At 43.5% G+C, this 22,826-nt stretch overlaps 1 protein-coding gene across 4 annotated transcripts in view; it reads left to right on the top strand.

Annotated features, from left to right (window-relative positions):
* The first annotated feature begins 4,109 nt into the window (after window positions 1–4,109).
* Window positions 4,110–22,826, top strand: part of LOC106561719 (golgin subfamily A member 6-like protein 22) — a 48,948-nt gene continuing 30,231 nt past the window's right edge. For 3 of the 4 annotated variants that reach the window (XM_045688538.1, XM_045688536.1, XM_045688539.1), the window contains exons 1-16: window positions 4,110–4,236; window positions 4,716–4,935; window positions 5,040–5,098; window positions 5,289–5,459; window positions 5,838–5,970; window positions 6,602–6,699; window positions 6,984–7,125; window positions 9,390–9,509; window positions 10,200–10,325; window positions 10,547–10,651; window positions 10,887–11,075; window positions 15,943–16,178; window positions 21,114–21,378; window positions 21,602–21,669; window positions 21,777–21,964; window positions 22,301–22,343. In XM_045688538.1, coding sequence (XP_045544494.1) covers window positions 4,741–4,935; window positions 5,040–5,098; window positions 5,289–5,459; window positions 5,838–5,970; window positions 6,602–6,699; window positions 6,984–7,125; window positions 9,390–9,509; window positions 10,200–10,325; window positions 10,547–10,651; window positions 10,887–11,075; window positions 15,943–16,178; window positions 21,114–21,378; window positions 21,602–21,669; window positions 21,777–21,964; window positions 22,301–22,343 — 2,138 coding nt within the window. In that variant the 5' untranslated portion in view covers window positions 4,110–4,236; window positions 4,716–4,740. The remainder of the gene's footprint in view (window positions 4,237–4,715; window positions 4,936–5,039; window positions 5,099–5,288; window positions 5,460–5,837; window positions 5,971–6,601; window positions 6,700–6,983; window positions 7,126–9,389; window positions 9,510–10,199; window positions 10,326–10,546; window positions 10,652–10,886; window positions 11,076–15,942; window positions 16,179–21,113; window positions 21,379–21,601; window positions 21,670–21,776; window positions 21,965–22,300; window positions 22,344–22,826) is intronic. The other variant, XM_045688537.1, reaches the window with a different exon arrangement.

Here is a 22,826-nt window from a genome sequence, read left to right as displayed (position 1 = left end):
TTAGCTGTGCCACTAGAGATCCTGGTTCGAGTCCAGACTCTGTCGCCGGCAGGCCTCGACCGGGAGACCCATAGGGCGGGGTACAATTGGCCCAGCGTCAGTGTTTGGCCAGCAGGGATGTGACTAACAGAAATTGAATAATGTGTCCCTGAACAAAGGGGGGAAGGGGGGGGTTAAATTCAAAAGTAACAGTCAGTATCTGGTGTGGCCAACAGCTGCATTAACTACTGCAGTGCATCTCCTCATGGACTGCACCAGATTTGCCAGTTCTTGCTGTGAGATGTTACCTCATTCTTCCACCAAGGCACCTGCAAGTTCCCGGACATTTCTGGGGGGAATGGCCCTAGCCCTCACCCTCCGATCCAACAGGTCTCAGACATGCTCAATGGGATTGAGATCCGGGCTCTTCGCTGGCCATTGCACAACACTGACATTCCTGTCTTGCATGAAATCACGCACAGAATGAGCAGTATGGCTGGTGGCATTGTCATGCTGGAGGGTCATGTCAGGATGAGCCTGCAGGAAGGGTACCACATGAGGGAGGAGGATGTCTTCCCTGTAACGTACAGCGTTGAGATTGCCTGCAATGACAATGACAACAAGCTCAGTCCGATGATGCTGTGACACACCGCCCCAGACCATGACGGACCCTCCACCTCCAAATCTATCCCGCTCCAGAGTACAGACCTCGGTGTAACGCTCATTCCTTCCACGATAAACGCGAATCCGACCATCACCCCTGGTGAGACAAAACCGCGACTCGTCAGTGAAAAGCACTTTTTGCCAGTCCTGTCTGGTCCAGCGACGGTGGGTTTGTGCCCATAGGCGACGTTGTAGCCGGTGATGTCTGGTGAGGACCTGCCTTACAACAGGCCTACAAGCCCTCAGTCCAGCCTCTCTCAGCCTATTGCGGACAGTCTGAGCACTGATGGAGGGATTGTGCGTTCCTGGTGTAATTCGGGCAGTTGTTGTTGCCATCCTGTACCTGTCCCGCAGGTGTGATGTTCAGATGTACCGATCCTGTGCAGGTGTTGTTACACGTGGGCACTCTTGGCATTCTCTCAACAAGCTTTAAGCTTTAGGAACAGCTCAAATAAGCATAGAGAAACGTCAGTCCATCGTTACTTTAAGACATGAAGGTCAGTCAGTCCGGGAAAATTTCAAGAACCGAAATAAATGCTTCAGACATAAGTAACAGACACATCTCAACATCAACTGTTCAGAGGAGATTGCTTGAATCAGGCCTTCATGGTCAAATTGTCGCAAAGAAACCACTACTAATGGACACCAATAAGAAGAAGAGACTTGCTTGGGCCAAGAAACACGAGCAATGGACATTAGACCAGTGGAAATCTATCCTTTGGTCTGATGAGTCCAAATTTGACATTTTTGGTCCCAACCGCCGTGTCTTTGTGAGACGCAGAGTAGGTGAACGGGTGATCTCTGCATGTGTGGTTCCCACTGTGAAGCATGGAGGAGGAGGTGTGATGGTGTGGGGGCACACTTAACCAGCATGGCTACCACAGCATTCTGCAGCGATACGCCATCCCATATGGTTTGGGCTTAGTGGGACTATCATTTGTTTTTCAACAGGACAATGACCCAACACACATCCAGGCTGTGTAAGGGCTATTTGACCAATAATCAGAGTGATGGAGTGCTGCATCAGATGACCTGGTCTCCACAATCACCTGACCTCAACCCAATTGAGATGGTTTGGGATGAGTTGGACCGCAGAGTGAAGGAAAAGCAGCCAACAAGTGCTCAGCACATGTGGGAACTCCTTCAAGAAGACTGTCGGGAAAGTATTCCAGGTAAAGCAGGTTGAGAGAATACCAAGAGTGTGCAAAGCTGTCATCAAGGCAAAGGTTGGCTACTTTGAAGAATCTCCAAGAAAAAATATATTTAGATTTATTTAACACTTTGTTTTGTCACTACATGATTCCATATGTGTTATTTCATAGTTTTGATGTCTTCACTATTATTCTACAATGTAGAAAATAGTAAAAATAGAGAAAAACCCTTGAATGAGTAGGTGTGTCGAAAACTTTTGACTGATACTGTATAAATAAATTATTCGATAAAATATTGAATTTGGCCTTTACTACTATAGCCCATAGAAATAACACCTTCAGAAATGGGAAAAAATACAGTCCAACAGTTTTTCATAAGGAATACGGTTTTGAAGCGTCTGTCCTATGTCTAGGACATATAAGAAAGCTCAACAAATATATATATTTTTTTTTACATATTTAACCACTTTTTTTGGGTAGGCACAAAAATACCTCCATAATTCCATGAACTTTTTAAACCAGTACCGGTTACCTTCAGAGGATTCCCAAAACACTTGTGGGAGAACATCATTTTGTTTGCGAGAATCTCCACCTAATCACAGTGGGGTCACATTAGTTGGTAGACCGAGAGGTTCGGATGCTACAAACAGAAGTTGTCACATCAGCGTTTTGCCGACTTCAGACGAGCAAAGCGGAGAACACCATCATGTTCGTTAGAGTCTCCCCTTTCCATAGAGTGATCATAGGTCTCACAAACACAGCTTCCACCGCAGATGCGGAAGGCCGCCATTGGCGGATGCGGAATGCCGCCATTGGCAGATGTGGTGGATTGAGACACATCCAATGCAAAAACAAAAAAATATCTTCAATTGACGGATTTGATGGGGATTTTGTGTATCATGTTACTTAGATTGACACACTGGCTGATTTATAATGTGATGATTTGACAGAAAAGTAATAACTGGTTTGGTTGATAAAATACTTGTTAAATTACCCATGAAGTCACATCAAATATGGTGTGAATAAGAGGAAGTCTATATGACTAAATACAGAGATGTATTGCATTCATAGCTACACACGTGATTTATGTGCAACAACTGACTGAGCTGGAAGCCATTTTCTCTCAAAGCTAACGCCTACAGGTAACTGCCAAAATAAAGAAAACACTTGAGTAAATGAGGGATACAAAGTATATTGAAAGCAGGTGCTTTCACACAGGTATGGTTCTTGAGTTAATTAAGCAATTAACATCCCGTCATGCTTAGGGTCATATATAAAAATACCCAGTTGTCCATTATTTCGGCTACCATGGCAAAATCAGTGACTTTGAAAGAGGGGTCTCAAAGGAACATAGTGGGTTTAAACGGTGTGTGTGTGTGTGTGTGTGTGTGTGTGTGTGTGTGTGTGTGTGTGTGTGTGTGTGTGTGTGTGTGTGTGTGTGTGTGTGTGTGTGTGTGTGTGTGTGTGTGTGTGTCACAGTCACCAGATCTCAACCCAAGTGAACACTTTTGGGAGAAATTAGAGCGGCTGCCTGAGATAGCGTTTTCTCACCACCACCATGAACAAAACACCAAATGATGGAATTTCTCATAGCAGAACGTTGTCGCATCCTTCCAATAGAGTTCCAGACACTTGTAGAATCTATGTCAATGAGCATTGAAGCTGATCTGGCTCGTAGTGGCCCCGAAGGCCCTGTTAAGACACTTTACGCCGGTGTTTCCTCTATTTTGGCAGTTACCTTTATGTTATGATCTCAGTGGCCTGCAGTATTTCTCACTGTCCTGTTGAGACAGAGCAAATAACAATGTGTTATAATACAGCTCTTTGTCAAGTCATCATTAATCTCACACCCGTCATGTCCCATACCAAAATACAAACACAACTTCCCTTAAATCATGCGCATAACATCGTCGTTATTCATATCTATTCATAGCTATACAATAGTTTTACTTATTCCAATGACGTTAAAGATTGAAACTAATGCCATATACCTGAATACATCAATTTATACTGTAATGTTTTGACAATGATTACTTTACCGTAAACATGAAACCCAAATATTTATTTCACGATGCTCGGTTGCAATGTGTGGGTGAATCAATTAGTAAATGTACTGTATTTTATTATTATTATTTTTTTTAAATGTCAAGCATCGGTCGTGTTAGACTCCACAGAGTGGAACTCCTGTCATCTCATCATGTCAACAAACAGTAGGCAGTAGGCTGCTGCTGAAGCAGTGAGGTCACAGGGAGACAATATAGCCAGCCCAGGATTGGACTTAGCTCACCCACGCTCTGCAACGCGTCCCTCTGTATGCGGGTAACCATGACTACCGTCTGCCAGGGCTGCACTCTCAACAGCTCCCTGGCTCCCACAATCAGGGCAGCTGAAAGACAGCAGTAGGGACAGAGCTATTGAACAAGAGAGGTGTTTGAACAGCAAGGTAAGAGACAGCTTCTCATATGGTATACTTACTCACTGAAGATTCTGTTTTCTGGTTATGTAAGTATTTTGAAAATGTTTATTTGGCCATTCTAAAGTATTAGTTACTACTTTGTGTGCTTAACAGTAGGCCACATGTGAACTGTATGTAGATGGAATACATTTACTCAGTTTACAGAAGGTTAATTCACACAGAAAACATTTATAATGCGTCCACATTTGTTTTCCTTGTAAGGTTTTTTTATTTTTAATTCTATTTGACTGCAACACAAACACAAGGCATTTGGAGTCCAGTCAGTGGTGTTATAATTAACTGCACTGCATTGTTAAAGATTGGGTGTGAACTCAGAGCAGAACAAACAAACACTGGAAAAGTCAAGGCATGTTTTTCCATGAATAGTCGTAATAATAGCAGACTACGAACTGCCACTAACATGAGACTCAATCAATCCTTGTCCCCTTTTTCCACCCTCTGGTCAGGGCCTGTGGATTCAGTCTGTGACGGATGGACTTGGCCCAGCTATGGGTGGGTGAGGACCGCGGCCTCTCCCACGTGAAAGGCAGTGATGACTGGGGTGATGAGTTAGGAGGACTGAGTGTTAAACCCTTCAGTCATTCCCTCATCCCGCTCAGAGACTCTAGTCCACTCGTCCTCGCCGATCTGGACATGTGGGACAGCAGGTCTCACTTTAAATCTCAGGTAAGGAACGATTTGTGATTTATGTAGGTGACTTATAATTTGTGTTATGAATGAATTATTTAGATCGTGGTGAGGCATTTTGGAGTGATATTATGTTGTGTTAGTCCTCAGCATGGAGTCTGGCATGTATGACTGGAGGGTTCCTCTCCAAAATGAGCACCAGGTGAGGGCAGAAGCTTTTTTGTAGCCTTAAAGACATAAAGTTAGTTTTTAACCTCTTGGCTGTACTTCTATTCAAGGCTGCACCTTGACTCTAGGTTGGTTTGAGCACTTCCTTTCCCTTTAAAAAAGGTAGGTTTACTCAAGCGTCTTGTATAATTTGATATTGATGACATCTGTTTCATGTGTCCTAGCACCTCCGCTAATGGCAGAGATGGTGGCTTTAGCAGACAGAGTGACCCAGGGCTGGGTAAAAGAAGATGGCAGTCGATGTCTCGCCTGGCCCCTGAGGGTGCCCCCCGGTCCCTCTCCCCTGTCTCCCCAGGGGTTGAGCTGAGAGCAGCCCTGGAAGAGAGTGGCTTTAGGTATGAGCCTTTATAATGCCTTATAACAAGGTACTTAGAGAGACATAACATATTATAAGCCTTTATAATGCCTTATTATAATGTAATTAGATATACATAACCTAATGTATTATAAGCCTTATAACAAGGTACTTAGAGAGACATAACATATTATAAGCCTTTATAATGCCTTATTATAATGTAATTAGATATTCATAACCTAATGTATTATACGCCTTATAACAAGGCATTATAAATATCATGGATAAATATAAGGTATTTATGTTATCTTATTATAAGGTACTACTTAGGGAGACATAGAATGTTATAAGCCTTATAATAAGGTATTATAAAGTCTCATATACACTTATAACCTGTAATAAAGCATTGTATCTGCAGGCGGGCAGAGCTGGTGCAGAGGCTGCGGGAGGCCCATGGACGTCTTGACAGCCAGACAGACCTGCTGAAGAACAGAGACACACAGCTGCAGCATAGTAGTAGTACTGCACAGCTGCTGGAGATGAAACACAAGGTAAGTGAAGGATCTCCGGACTTAAAAAGAGATATATTGCGGTTTAATGATTCAGAAAGTCTACTATCTCTGTGTTCACTCTGAACTGGTCTTTAATGGTCATATGTACTCTTAACTTCTACCCGATACAGCCAGAGTCCCCCTCTCAAGGTTTCTTCCTTCTTGGAAGTTTTTCAACACCATTGTACCTGCACTTGCTTTTTGGGGTCTAGACCAGGCTTTGTCTGGTCTTTAGGGTTCAGGCCAGGCCTTGTCTGGTCTTTGGGGCCTAAACCAGGTTCTGACTGGTCTTTGGGGTCTAGACCAGGTTTTGTCTGGTCTTTAGGGTTCAGGCCAGGCCTTGTCTGGTCTTTGGGGTCTAAACCAGGTTCTGACTGGTCTTTGGGGTCTAGACCAGGTTTTATCTTGTCTTTGGGGTCTAAACCAGGTTCTGACTGGTCTTTGGGGTCTAGACCAGGTTTTATCTTGTCTTTGGGGTCTAGACCAGGTTTTGTCTGGTCTTTGGGGCCTAAACCAGGTTTTGACTGGTCTTTGGGTTCTAAACCAGGTTCTGACTGGTCTTTGGGGTCTAGATCAGGTTTTGTCTGGTCTTTGGGGTTCAGGCTCACCCCTCAACCCGTTTGTCCCACAGCAGCTGGCAGATGCAGTGAGTGCTCTTGAGCAAGAGAAGGAGGCAGCTGAGTTGAGCCGGTTTGAGGAAAGCCGACGTCGAGGAGAACTGCAAGACAAGTGAGTACGATGACTAAGCCGCTAAGAATGGCATTCATGGCATTGAATGAGTTCATGCCATTCCCAAATCCCCGTGTAGATGAACAGGACAGCTATTCACCATGCAGGGGCAATTTCCATTTCAATTCAGTCATTTCAGAAAAAATATATATAATTTCACTTCCTGAATGGACTGAATTGAAGTGAAATTGACCCCAACCCTGATATTCACCTCAGTTTTCAAACCTGATATAAAGAACTCCCAAAGGGACGTTAGTCAATTCCATTTATATGTACATTTGAAGGGTTCTTCAACTGGAGATGGACATGTTGAAGATGAGATCGTCTCTTGAGAGAGGGAGTGTTATCAAACCTGCGGCCCCAAGAACTAACAACAACCCACTCAGCAGGACCTTACCTGTTACACAGGTAGACTTCTTCAGAGAGGTACACTGTTTAACCTCATTGTACAAAACTCTTTGGTCCCAGATCTGTTTGTGCAACTCCTCTGATTGTTGTCTTAACAACCATAAGAGTTACATTTACATTACATTTAAGTCATTTAGCAGACGCTCTTATCCAGAGCGACTTACAAATTGGTGCATTCACCTTATGATATCCAGTGGAACAACCACTTTACAATAGTGCATCTAAATCTTTTAAAGGGGGGGGTTAGAAGGATTACTTTATCCTATCCTAGGTATTCCTTAAAGAGGTGGGGTTTCAGGTGTCTCCGGAAGGTGGTGATTGACTCCGCTGTCCTGGCGTCGTGAGGGAGCTTGTTCCACCATTGGGGTGCCAGAGCAGCGAACAGTTTTGACTGGGCTGAGCGGGAACTGTGCTTCCTCAGAAGTAGGGGGGCCAGCAGGCCAGAGGTGGATGAACGCAGTGCCCTTGTTTGGGTGTAGGGCCTGATCAGAGCCTGAAGGTATGGAGGTGCCGTTCCCTTCACAGCTCCGTAGGCAATCACCATGGTCTTGTAGCGGATGCGAGCTTCAACTGGAAGCCAGTGGAGAGAGCGGAGGAGCGGGGTGATTTGAGAGAACTTGGGAAGGTTGAACACCAGACGGGCTGCGGCGTTCTGGATGAGTTGTAGGGGTTTAATGGCACAGGCAGGGAGCCCAGCCAACAGCGAGTTGCAGTAATCCAGACGGGAGATGACAAGTGCCTGGATTAGGACCTGCGCCGCTTCCTGTGTGAGGCAGGGTCGTACTCTGCGAATGTTGTAGAGCATGAACCTACAGGATCGGGTCACCGCCTTGATGTTAGTGGAGAACGACAGGGTGTTGTCCAGGATCACGCCAAGGTTCTTAGCACTCTGGGAGGAGGACACAATGGAGTTGTCAACCGTGATGGCGAGATCATGGAACGGGCAGTCCTTCCCTGGGAGGAAGAGCAGCTCCGTCTTGCCGAGGTTCAGCTTGAGGTGGTGATCCGTCATCCACACTGATATGTCTGACAGACATGCAGAGATGCGATTCGCCGCCTGGTTATCAGAAGGGGGAAAGGAGAAGATTAATTGTGTGTCGTCTGCATAGCAATGATAGGAGAGACCATGTGAGGATATGACAGAGCCAAGTGACTTGGTGTATAGCGAGAATAGGAGAGGGCCTAGAACAGAGCCCTGGGGGACACCAGTGGTGAGAGCGCATGGTGCGGAGACCTGGTAGGAGCGACCTGTCAGGTAGGACGCAATCCAAGCGTGGGCCGCGCCGGAGATGCCCAACTCGGAGAGGGTGGAGAGGAGGATCTGATGGTTCACAGTATCAAAGGCAGCAGATAGGTCTAGAAGGATGAGAGCAGAGGAGAGAGAGTTAGCTTTAGCAGTGCAGAGAGCCTCCGTGACACAGAGAAGAGCAGTCTCAGTTGAATGCCCAGTCTTGAAACCTGACTGATTAGGATCAAGAAGGTCATTCTGAGAGAGATAGCAGGAGAGCTGGCCAAGGACGGCACGTTCAAGAGTTTTGGAGAGAAAAGAAAGAAGGGATACTGGTCTGTAGTTGTTGACATCGGAGGGATCGAGTGTAGGTTTTTTTCAGAAGGGGTGCAACTCTCGCTCTCTTGAAGACGGAAGGGACGTAGCCAGCGGTCAAGGATGAGTTGATGAGCGAGGTGAGGAAGGGGAGAAGGTCTCCGGAAATGGTCTGGAGAAGAGAGGAGGGGATAGGGTCAAGTGGGCAGGTTGTTGGGCGGCCGGACGTCACAAGACGCGAGATTTCATCTGGAGAGAGAGGGGAGAAAGAGGTCAAAGCACATGGTAGGGCAGTGTGAGCAGGACCAGCGGTGTCGTTTGACTTAGCAAACGAGGATCGGATATCATCAACCTTCTTTTCAAAATGGTTGACGAAGTCATCCGCAGAGAGGGAGGAGGGGGGGGAGGGGAGGAGGATTCAGGAGGGAGGAGAAGGTAGCAAAGAGCTTCCTAGGGTTAGAGGCAGATGCTTGGAATTTAGAGTGGTAGAAAGTGGCTTTAGCAGCAGAGACAGAAGAGGAGAATGTAGAGAGGAGGGAGTGAAAGGATGCCAGGTCCGCAGGGAGGCGAGTTTTCCTCCATTTCCGCTCGAGTTGACACAGCACAAACAGATCTGGGACCAGGTTACATGTGGATAACCTTGTTTAGAGTAAAACCCTACTTATGGTTAAACTTTAAGCAGCACTACACTCATATGGATGATTTTACAGTGTGTCTGTGTGTCCATGTGTCCATGCAGGGGAAGCAAAAGGCAGAGAGAGAGCTGTCCAGACTGAGAGAAGCCCTCAGAGAGGCCGAGGAGAGAGCAGAGGCCCTGGAGACAGAGAGAGACCTTCAGCAACTACACACCTCTAAAGAGGTAAGTCCAACACTAGCCTGGTCTAATGTAGTTTCTGTCCCAAATTACACCCTATTCCCTGTAGTGTCCACAACCTTTGACCAAGTATTAAAGGCCCTAGTCTGTCTGTGTAGTCTTGCCAACTCCTGTGTTCATTGTTAACATTTCTTTTATTTATTTTAAATGTAACCTTTATTTATCTAGGCAACTCAGTTAAGAACAAATTCTTATTTACAATGACGACCTACCGGGGAACAGTGGGATAAGTGCTTTGTTCAGGGGCAGAACGACAGATTTTTACCTTGTCAGCTTGGCGATTCGATCCAGCAACCTTTCAGTTACTAGCCCAACGCTCTAATGAAAAGGCAGCTTTTAAATCATTGATGTACAACAGGAGAAAAAGGGGTCAGAGAACACTTCCTTGTGGTACTCCACAGTTTATACAGACTCTTCTATTCCTATTCATCTTAGTATCTCTCCCACTCTGAGGCTCCATCCCCGTTCTCTCCTTACCTCCCACTCTGTCCCCCCAGCCCCGTTCTCTCCCTACCTCCCACTCTGTGTTTGCAGCCCTGTTCTCTCCCTACCTCCCTCTCTGTCCCCCCAGCCCCGTTCTCTCCCTACCTCCCCCTCTGTCTCCAGGCTACAAAACACATGCTGAAGCACTTTTCTCCTACCTTTCTCTCCCTACCTCCCGCTCTGTGCATCCAGGCTCAGAGGACAGTTTTGAGCCAGACAGAGGAAGTGAACCAGAGATTGGGTCGTGCCTTGCAGACCCACAGTGAGCTGCAGGACCAGCTGAGTGAGACACGCATTAAGCTGGGTCAGGCCACTCTGGTGAGTGGCAGGGTTGGGGTCAATTCCATTTCATTTCAGGAAACCTTTATTCATCACTCAAAGGGACATACAGCATTAACTCTAGTCTTGGACAAAAAAAAACATAGTCAATGGACGTTCTTTTTAATCCTGAGGACTGAGCTTAATCAGTGTCTGGGAAACCAACCCAAAGTCCTCTTTCACTTCACTGACTGGTCGTAACCAGCCTCTCTGTCGACCAGGAGAGGGACCTTCTGACGACCAAGGTGTTGCGGCTGGAGGACAGTGTGGAGGACCTGAAGATCAAGCTGACCGGGGCCATGTCTGACAAGGACCGCTTACTGCAGGTCTCCATCCATCCTCTGTCTTTACTAGCTAAACACTGTTGCCCCAATCCTAACTTCACATCCATGCATGATGAGTTATTGTGCAAAATCTTCCGTTAACATCCAAGGCATGATCGTGATCATCGAGATAAGGGCATGCATCTCGAGTATAACGATGCAAAGATCCAAAGTACTTGCGCATAGATGTTTTGTCTTAATGAACACCTGCGTATGTTCTGTCATGTATGGTGTACAGGAGAAGGCAGACCTGCACCAGCACGCTCAGGATCTGGAGCTGCAGTTGGAGAGGGCCCAGAGAGGCAGGGAAGGCTACACAGACCAGGTGTGTGAGCTCAGCAACCAGCTGGCTGAGGCCAAGGCCCAAACCAACAGGCAGGGGCAGGAGACTGTGCAGATGAAGCAGGATCTTCTGACTGTGACAGAGGTGCGAAGTTTGAATGAACTTGGTTTGGTTATACACTGTGACGTAGAGGGTTTCAAAATTCTGGGAATTAAAAAAAAAAAGGGGAAACTTTCTATTAAAATATTTCTGAAACTTTCCATATATATTTACCAGAACCATGCACCCTAAAAGGGGAAACTTTCTATTAAAATATTTCTGAAACGTTCCATATATATTTACCAGAACCATGCACCCTAAAAGGGGAAACTTTCTATATATATTTACCAGAACCATGCACCCTAAAAGGGGAAACTTTCTATATATATTTACCAGAACCATGCACCCTAAAAGGGGAAACTTTCTATATATATTTACCAGAACCATGCACCCTAAAAGGGGAAACTTTCCATATATATTTACCAGAACAATGCACCCTAAAAGGGGAAACTTTCCATATATATTTACCAGAACCATGCACCCTAAAAGGGGAAACTTTCTATATATATTTACCAGAACCATGCACCCTAAAAGGGGAAACTTTCCATATATATTTACCAGAACAATGCACCCTAAAAGGGGAAACTTTCCATATATATTTACCAGAACCATGCACCCTAAAAGGGGAAACTTTCTCTATATATTTACCAGAACCATGCACCCTAAAAGGGGAAACTTTCTATATATATTTACCAGAACAACGCACCCTAAAAAGGGGAAACTTTCCATATATATTTACCAGAACCATGCACCCTAAAAGGGGACACTTTCTATATATATTTACCAGAACCATGCACCCTAAAAGGGGAAACTTTCTATATATATTTACCAGAACCATGCACCCTAAAAGGGGAAACTTTCTATATATATTTACCAGAACCATGCACCCTAAAAGGGGAAACTTTCCATATATATTTACCAGAACAACACACCCTAAAAGGGGAAACTTTCCATATATATTTACCAGAACAATGCACCCTAAAAGGGGAAACTTTCTATATATATTTACCAGAACCATGCACCCTAAAAAGGGGAAACTTTCTATATATATTTACCAGAACCATGCACCCTAAAAGGGGAAACTTTCTATATATATTTACCAGAACAACGCACCCTAAAAAGGGGAAACTTTCCATATATATTTACCAGAACCATGCACCCTAAAAGGGGAAACTTTCTATATATATTTACCAGAACCATGCACCCTAAAAGGGGGAAACTTTCTATATATATTTACCAGAACAACGCACCCTAAAAAGGGGAAACTTTCCATATATATTTACCAGAACCATGCACCCTAAAAGGGGAAACTTTCTATATATATTTACCAGAACCATGCACCCTAAAAGGGGAAACTTTCTATATATATTTACCAGAACCATGCACCCTAAAAAGGGGAAACTTTCCATATATATTTACCAGAACAACACACCCTAAAAGGGGACACTTTCCATATATATTTACCAGAACAATGCACCCTAAAAGGGGAAACTTTCTATATATATTTACCAGAACCATGCACCCTAAAAGGGGAAACTTTCTATATATATTTACCAGAACCATGCACCCTAAAAGGGGAAACTTTCTATATATATTTACCAGAACCATGCACCCTAAAAGGGGAAACTTTCCATATATATTTACCAGAACCATGCACCCTAAAAGGGGGAAACTTTCCATATATATTTACCAGAACAACACACCCTAAAAGGGGAAACTTTCCATATATATTTACCAGAACAATGCACCCTAAAAGGGGAAACTTTCCATATATATTTACCAGAACCATGCACCCTAAAAGGGGAAACTTTCTCTATATATTTACCAGAACCATGCACCCTAAAAGGGGAAACTTTCTATATATATTTACCAGAACAACGCACCCTAAAAAGGGGAAACTTTCCATATATATTTACCAGAACCATGCACCCTAAAAGGGGAAACTTTCTATATATATTTACCAGAACCATGCACCCTAAAAGGGGAAACTTTCTATATATATTTACCAGAACCATGCACCCTAAAAGGGGAAACTTTCTATATATATTTACCAGAACCATGCACCCTAAAAAGGGGAAACTTTCCATATATATTTACCAGAACAATGCACCCTAAAAGGGGAAACTTTCCATATATATTTACCAGAACCATGCACCCTAAAAGGGGGAAACTTTCTATATATATTTACCAGAACCATGCACCCTAAAAGGGGAAACTTTCCATATATATTTACCAGAACAATGCACCCTAAAAGGGGAAACTTTCCATATATATTTACCAGAACCATGCACCCTAAAAGGGGGAAACTTTCTCTATATATTTACCAGAACCATGCACCCTAAAAGGGGAAACTTTCTATATATATTTACCAGAACAACGCACCCTAAAAAGGGGAAACTTTCCATATATATTTACCAGAACCATGCACCCTAAAAAGGGGAAACTTTCTATATATATTTACCAGAACCATGCACCCTAAAAAGGGGAAACTTTCTATATATATTTACCAGAACCATGCACCCTAAAAGGGGAAACTTTCTATATATATTTACCAGAACCATGCACCCTAAAAGGGGAAACTTTCCATATATATTTACCAGAACAACACACCCTAAAAGGGGAAACTTTCCATATATATTTACCAGAACAATGCACCCTAAAAGGGGAAACTTTCTATATATATTTACCAGAACCATGCACCCTAAAAGGGGAAACTTTCTATATATATTTACCAGAACCATGCACCCTAAAAGGGGAAACTTTCTATATATATTTACCAGAACAACGCACCCTAAAAAGGGGAAACTTTCCATATATATTTACCAGAACCATGCACCCTAAAAAGGGGGAAACTTTCTATATATATTTACCAGAACCATGCACCCTAAAAGGGGAAACTTTCTATATATATTTACCAGAACAACGCACCCTAAAAAGGGGAAACTTTCCATATATATTTACCAGAACCATGCACCCTAAAAGGGGAAACTTTCTATATATATTTACCAGAACCATGCACCCTAAAAGGGGAAACTTTCTATATATATTTACCAGAACCATGCACCCTAAAAGGGGAAACTTTCCATATATATTTACCAGAACAACACACCCTAAAAGGGGACACTTTCCATATATATTTACCAGAACAATGCACCCTAAAAGGGGAAACTTTCTATATATATTTACCAGAACCATGCACCCTAAAAGGGGAAACTTTCTATATATATTTACCAGAACCATGCACCCTAAAAGGGGAAACTTTCTATATATATTTACCAGAACCATGCACCCTAAAAGGGGAAACTTTCCATATATATTTACCAGAACCATGCACCCTAAAAGGGGAAACTTTCCATATATATTTACCAGAACAACACACCCTAAAAGGGGAAACTTTCCATATATATTTACCAGAACAATGCACCCTAAAAGGGGAAACTTTCCATATATATTTACCAGAACCATGCACCCTAAAAAGGGGAAACTTTCTCTATATATTTACCAGAACCATGCACCCTAAAAAGGGGAAACTTTCTATATATATTTACCAGAACAACGCACCCTAAAAAGGGGAAACTTTCCATATATATTTACCAGAACCATGCACCCTAAAAGGGGAAACTTTCTATATATATTTACCAGAACCATGCACCCTAAAAGGGGAAACTTTCTATATATATTTACCAGAACCATGCACCCTAAAAGGGGAAACTTTCTATATATATTTACCAGAACCATGCACCCTAAAAGGGGAAACTTTCCATATATATTTACCAGAACAACACACCCTAAAAGGGGAAACTTTCCATATATATTTACCAGAACAACACACCCTAAAAGGGGAAACTTTCCATATATATTTACCAGAACCATGCACCCTAAAAGGGGAAACTTTCCATATATATTTACCAGAACCATGCACCCTAAAAGGGGAAACTTTCTATATATATTTACCAGAACAACGCACCCTAAAAAGGGGAAACTTTCCATATATATTTACCAGAACCATGCACCCTAAAAGGGGAAACTTTCTATATATATTTACCAGAACCATGCACCCTAAAAGGGGAAACTTTCTATATATATTTACCAGAACAACGCACCCTAAAAAGGGGAAACTTTCCATATATATTTACCAGAACCATGCACCCTAAAAGGGGAAACTTTCTATATATATTTACCAGAACCATGCACCCTAAAAAGGGGAAACTTTCTATATATATTTACCAGAACCATGCACCCTAAAAGGGGAAACTTTCCATATATATTTACCAGAACAACACACCCTAAAAGGGGACACTTTCCATATATATTTACCAGAACAATGCACCCTAAAAGGGGAAACTTTCTATATATATTTACCAGAACCATGCACCCTAAAAGGGGAAACTTTCTATATATATTTACCAGAACCATGCACCCTAAAAGGGGAAACTTTCTATATATATTTACCAGAACCATGCACCCTAAAAGGGGAAACTTTCCATATATATTTACCAGAACCATGCACCCTAAAAGGGGAAACTTTCCATATATATTTACCAGAACAACACACCCTAAAAGGGGAAACTTTCCATATATATTTACCAGAACAATGCACCCTAAAAGGGGAAACTTTCCATATATATTTACCAGAACCATGCACCCTAAAAGGGGAAACTTTCCATATATATTTACCAGAACAATGCACCCTAAAAAGGGGAAACTTTCCATATATATTTACCAGAACAATGCACCCTAAAAGGGGAAACTTTCTATTAAAAACCCTATTTCTAGTCCTAGTGCTGTACCTGTTGGTTCCACTTGTTGAGCTGAATTTTTTTTGTACTCTGTGACTGAATTTTCTACCTGCTTAAGTGTTCCATATCCTGTCTGAATGTTTAACCGCATCTATCTCTTTGATATTGGACAGATGAATGAAAAGATGACATCAGAGCTGGAGATGGTCAAACAGAGGCTGGAGTCCTCATTGGCTCAGCTGCATGAGCTGGGGGCGGAGAGAGTCATCCACACCAATCAGATCGCAGCTCTGGAGACGGAGCGCTCGCAGCTGATTGGAGAGAAGGAGGAGTTAACGAGTGCTATTGGACGGGATGGAAGACAGGAGGAGGAAGTGACAGAGTTGAGGGAGAGTTGTTGTCAGCTCAGGTGAGAGGAATAACAGACTGCAGATGTAAATTTGGAGATCACCACTTGGTATCATAGCCTTAAGCCCAAATCAACCCCTAACGGCAACCCTGACCTCTAGGCCAAGATCCTAGATGACAATTTCATCAGAGGGCGAGATAGAGCTACTACCCGCTGTTGCGGTGACTGTATTGCCGCCACACTGGCAGTCATGAGTCATGACCGCAGTACAATTCCACGTGACCGTTGAGTCGCAGTAATCTCTCTCTTATTCACTTTGTACATGCGTTGGTAGTACCCAACTCTCTAACGACCATCAACTCGCTAATGACAGTGCCATTATACAATACATAACCTAATACATATACCGAAGGCAGAATACATTTTAAAAAAAAAAGTAAAAAAAAATCAAGATTTAAGATGTCTTTGGTACATAATTGTTCTAACCTATTCTCCAAAATGAAACAAATTCTAGTTATCCCCTTTGAATGTAGACTGTATTATTATGCATACTGGATGGACTGGTTACCTTATGCTACGCTTCAAAATATTCTATCCATGAGTCTGGGAGTGTCAAGTCTGCTCCTGCTCTTCCCTTCCCCTGGCGCTTGAGTGTTCCGGATTACCCTGCATCACGCACACCCGCCTTCCCTCGTCGCCTCGCGTCGGCGTTATTGGACTCACCTGGACTCACTTATCTCCTGTTTATTTCCTGCCCTATATTTGTCAGTTCCCCAGCTCTGTTCTCCGCTGCTGCATTGATTGTTTTTGTCTTTAGTTTTAGTTTAGTGACGCTGTTCCTGTCTCGTGCCATGTCCGTTCTTCATTAAATGTTTACTCCCCGTACCTGCTTCGTCTTTCCAGCGTCATCTCATGTGACAGGGAGAGAACGTATGCCTTGGCAATGCTGTTGGTTCATTGATTTTGCAGGGCGGCTTACAGTTAGCCTACAATTATAGTGAATTTGTATTTGATTTTGAATATCCTAGTAGTATGTTCACTTTCGTATTTTTAAAATAATTAATAGGCTTTTAGCTGCAGAATATCTCAACACCGTGCGTTTCCATCTCCTCGAGCGGGAAGAGGGATTGGAGGCTGTCTAATGAAAGTTTTGTTGTAAAAACATGTTACCATCGATGTTCCTGAACAGATTGAAGTACTGTGTAGCTGCAGGGACAGAGTTGGAAAACCCATTGCGTACAGAGTCTGGGTGGAATATCACCTGTCAAGCAGCAAGAAGCTGTATGCTCCTCAAAAAGTGGTTGATGTGTAGAGTGAAATAATCAGAGTATTGCATGAACCGGTGGGAAAGCAGCCTCATTTAGCTATTAGAGTGCATACCGATTACTCCCCCCCGCCCGTTTGATTAATTTATTTCACCTTTATATAACCAGGTAGGCTAGTTGAGAACAAGTTTTCATTTACAGCTGCGACCTGGCCAAGATAAAGCAAAACAGTGCGACACAAACAACAACACAGAGTTACACATGGAGTAAAACAAACATACAGTCAATAACACAATAGAAAAAAAGTATATATACAGTGTGTGCAAATGAGGTAAGATAAGGGAGGTAAGGCAATAAATAGGCCATAGTGGCAAAATAATTACAATTTAGCAATTAAACACTGGAGTGATAGATGTGCAGAAGATGAATGTGCAAGTAGAGATACTGGGGTGCAAAGGAGCAAGATAAATAAATAAATAAATACAGTATGAGGACGAGGTAGGTAGATAGATGGGCTGTTTACAGATGGGCTATGTACAGGTGCAGTGATCTGTGAGCTGCTCTGACAGCTGGTGCTTAAAGTTAGTGAGGGAGATATGAGTCTCCAGCTTCAGTGATTTTTTAAATTCGTTCCAGTCATTGGCAGCAGAGAACTGGAAGGAAAGACGGCCAAAGAGGAATTGGCTTTGGGGGTGACCAGTGAAATATACCTGCTGGAGCACGTGCTACGAGTGGGTGCTGCTATGGTGACCAGTGAGCTGAGATAAGGCGGGGCTTTACCTAGCAAAGACTTATAGATGACCTGGAGCCAGTGGGTTTGGCGATGAATATGAAGCGAGGGCCAGCCAACGAGAGCATACAGGTCGCAGTGGTGGGTAGTATATGGGGCTTTGGTGACAAAACGGATGGCACTGTGATAGACTGCATCCAGTTTGCTGAGTAGAGTGTTGGAGGCTATTTTGTAAATGACATCGCCGAAGTCAAGGATCGTAGGATAGTCAGTTTTACGAGGGTATGTTTGGCAGCATGAGTGAAGGATGCTTTGTTGCGAAATAGGAAGCCAATTCTAGATTTAATTTTGGATTGGAGATGTTTAATGTGAGTCTGGAAGGAGAGTTTACAGTCTAGCCAGACACCTAGGTATTTGTAGTTGTCCACATATTCTAAGTCAGAACCGTCCATAGTAGTGATGCTGGACGGGCAGGCAGGTGCTGGTAGCGATCGGTTGAAGAGCATGCATTTAGTTTTACTTGCATTTAAGAGCAGTTGGAGGCCACGGAAGGAGAGTTGTGTGGCGTTGAAGCTCGTCTGGAGGTTCGGTAACACAGTGTCCAAAGAAGGGCCAGAAGTATACAGAATGGTGTCGTCTGCGTAGAGGTCGATCAGAGAATCACCAGCAGCAAGAGCGACATCATTGATGTATACAGAGAAAAGAGTCAGCCCGAGAATTGAACCCTGTGGCACCCCCATAGAGACTGCCAGAGGTCCGGACAACAGGCCCTACGATTTGACACACTGAGCTCTGTCTGAGAAGTAGTTGGTGAACCAGTCGAGGCAGTCATTTGAGAAACCAAGGCTGTTGAGTCTGCCGATAAGAATGTGGTGATTGTCAGAGTCGAAAGCCTTGGCCAGGTCTATGAATACAGCTGCACAGTATTGTCTCTTATCGATGGCGGTTATGATGTCATTTAGGACCTTGAGCGTGGCTGAGGTGCACCCATGACCAGCTCGGAAACCAGATTGCATAGCGGAGAAGGTGTGGTGGGATTTGAAATGGTCGGTGATCTGTTTGTTAACTTGGCTTTTGAAGACCTTGGAAAGGCAGGGCAGGATGGATATAGGTCTGTAGCAGTTTGGGTCAAGAGTGTCTCCCCCTTTGAAGAGGGGGATGACCGCGGCAGCTTTCCAATCTTTGGGGATCTCAGATGATACGAAAGAGAGTTTGAACAGGCTAGTAATAAGGGTTGCAACAATTTCGGCTGATAATTGTAGAAAGAGAGGGCCCAGATTGTCTAGCCCGGCTGATTTGTAGGGGTCCAGATTTTGCAGCTCTTTCAGAACATCAGCTATCTGGATTTGGGTGAAGGAGAAATGGTGGAGGCTTGGGCAAGTTGCTGTGGGGGGTGCAAGGCTGGTGACCAGGTTAGGGGTGGCCAGGTGGAAAGCATGGCCAGCCGTCGAAAAATGCTTATTGAAATACTCAATTATTGTGGATTTATCGGTGGTGACAGTGTTTCCTAGCCTCAGTGCAGTGGGCAGCTGGGAAGAGGTGCTCTTATTCTCCATGGACTTTACAGTGTCCCAGAACTTTTTGGAGTTTGTGCTGCAGGATGCAAATTTCTGTTAGAAAAATCTAGCCTTTGCTTTCCTAAATGCCTGTGTATATTGGTTCCTAACTTCCCTGAAAAGTTGCATATCGCGGGGGCTATTCGATGCTAAGGATGTTTTTGTGCTGGTTGAGGGCAGGTCTGGTCTGGAGTGAACCACGGGCTATATCTGTTCCTGGTCCTACATTTTTTTGAGTGGGGCATGCTTATTTAAGATGGTGAGGAAAGCACTTTTAAAGAACAACCAGGCATCTTCTACTGACGGAATGAGGTCAATATCCTTGCAGGATACCCGGGCCAGGTCGATTAGAAAGGCCTGCTCGCTTTAGTGTTTTAGGGAGCGTTTGACAGTGATGAGGGGTGGTCGTTTGACCGCAGACCCATTACGGACGCAAGCAATGAGGCAGTGATTGCTGAGATCCTGGTTGAAGACAGCAGAGGTGTATTTGGAGGGCAGGTTGGTCAGGATGTTATCCATGAGGGTGCCTGTGTTTACGGATTTGGGGTTGTACCTGGTAGGTTCATTGATAATTTGTGTGAAATTGAGGGCATAAAGCTTAGATTGTAGGATGGCCGGGATGATAATGGGCCATTCTAAATCAAAACAAATTTTTCATAATAGTTAAGACAAGATTAAATTAAATAGTCTGATGGGTGAAAATATGATCACTTAATGAGAGAACTACAATTCACAACTAAAGTTTCCAAATAACAATAAAATCTAGCCTCTAGGACCTGTTTCAAATGATCACTTTTACACTCAACATATCCACTTCATATGCGCACACACTCCGGAATGGGAAAAAAAAATCCTTTCTATTTTATTCAATTATATTGTTCTTACTATAAAGATCCTATGATATAAAATAATGTCATGGGACTTATAAGCATGTCTTATCAGCTACATGAACAAGCCTATATAGCCTATGGCATGGCACATAGCCAGATAACATACAGTAGGCCAACTCATATTCTGTTCTTCTGAAATACATTTTCTTCATATCATCGTTTCTTTAGACCTGACTAAAATAAATCATGGATTTTTTTGTGATGGTGTATATTAAATTGATTTATTATACTTTTAGTTTTTAAATGTAGAGGGTCCAAAGGCTTGTATGTGTGAAGACCTGGAGTTGTTAAACGTGTTTATGTTAATTAACGGTCAATTACCGTGAGATCCGTTTTTTAAAACTTTTGCATGACAATGACCGGCTGACACAATTTCATGACCGCCACAGGCCTATTTACACCTATCCAATCCTCTCAGATCTACACAAGTGCATTGTGGGTAGAGGCTAGGGGTTGATTTGTGTTTCATAATGTCTTTAACACAACAACTATGGGCATGCATTAATGATAGGATTGTCATCGCTAACGTCAATAACATCACATCATATCACCAGTGAATCCCAGGATGCCTTGGAGTCAGAGAACCAGAGGCTGCACGAATGCTGCCTGAAGTTGGAGGCGGAGCTCCTGGAAAAGGAGGAGGGGCTGTGTCAGAAGGGGGAGGAGCTGCAGCGGTTGGAGGCTGAGTCGGCTCAGAACATGGAGGAGCTTAGGGGTGTGGCCTCACACTGGAGCGAGAAGTGGCAGGATGTGGCTATGGCATTACAATCCACCCAGGCAGAACTAGAGGAACTCAGAGAGAAGAACCCTGGAGATACAGTAAGATGAGATCGTCTCTAACGTACCGTGGCTGTAGATGTAGTAAATAAAAACAGTAAATTAAATCAAATCGGTCAATCAATTGATCAAGCGATCAAGCAATCACCTTATTTAACGTACCCTAACTGTAGACACAAAAAATCAATTTCAATGTGATCGCTTATTGATCCTTAGTGTTCTGTATTGTTGAGATCTGTGTAGTTGTGTGATTTGTGGCTTTCAGCTTCAAGAGGAGGTGGTACGGCTGAAGGTGGAGGTTGAGAGACTTCAGACAGAGGGACAGAGAGACAAGTGAGCGTGGACTATCCAGACGAACATTTCGATTAGACCGTTTTTATGATTCCCAGACATTTCAAATGTCTATAATTAACCATTACATAAATGTGTTGTTCGTTCAGGGAAGAGATTCAGACTCTTCATCTGCACAGGGCCAGTAAAGACGCAGAGCTGAGCGGAGTCATTAAAGATGCTGGCTCTCTGCTGAAGGTAGAGCTGGACGCTTGTAAACAACAGTTGGAGCTGGAGAGGAGTCGGAGTCAGGCTCTACACAACAGACTCAAAGTTAAAGGCAACCCTCATATCTTGGGTAAAACTTTAATTTTATTAATGAATTTGTTCAGCAATTCATTTATTCATAAATTATTTCAAAGTGAATAGAGCAGTGATATAGGCAACCCTAGTCCTGGAGTGCTGCAGGTACTTCATGTTTTGGATTTAACTGACCTAGAAGACCAATCACTGATAATGATCAATTAACTAAGTTTCTCAGTGTGCTGCCCTCGTTGGGAGTAAATCCTGCAGTACCTACAGCACTCCAGGAACAGGGTTGCCAAACCCCCTGGATTAGAGTGACGATCTCTCAGTCTGTGGTGCCAGTAGTGCACTACGGAAAACAAGGAGGTGACACTGTTGTCCTCTGCAGGTAGGGGAACGGTAGAAACGTTTGATAAAGGGACAGAGACAGAGTGAGTATGATCCCATTCTTCTATTAAATATATAATAATGATGTATTTTCTATCAACGTAGAACCAGGACTACTTGCACAAGCATAGTAATGTATGAATTGTGAAGAATCCAAATGTCGTCTGTCTCTAGATTCTGAATGCACTTAAAATGCATCTTGATTTACACAGAGAGACACAGACACAGAGACACACTACACGGAGACACAGAGAGACACAGAGAGACACAGAGAGACACAGAGACACAGAGTGACACAGAGAGACACAGAGACACAGAGAGACACAGAGAGACACAGAGAGACACAGACACAGAGACACACTACACGGAGACACAGAGAGACACAGAGAGACACAGAGACACAGAGTGACACAGAGAGACACAGAGACACAGAGAGACACAGAGAGACACAGAGAGACACAGAGACAGAGACACACTACATGGAGACACAGAGAGACACAGAGAGACACAGAGACACAGAGAGACAC

Source organism: Salmo salar, chromosome ssa10 (genome assembly GCF_905237065.1).
Source record: "Salmo salar chromosome ssa10, Ssal_v3.1, whole genome shotgun sequence".
Classification (NCBI taxonomy): Eukaryota; Metazoa; Chordata; class Actinopteri; order Salmoniformes; family Salmonidae; genus Salmo; species Salmo salar.
Note: the sequence above shows the minus strand (reverse complement) of the source record. Positions and strands in the feature narration are given on the sequence as shown.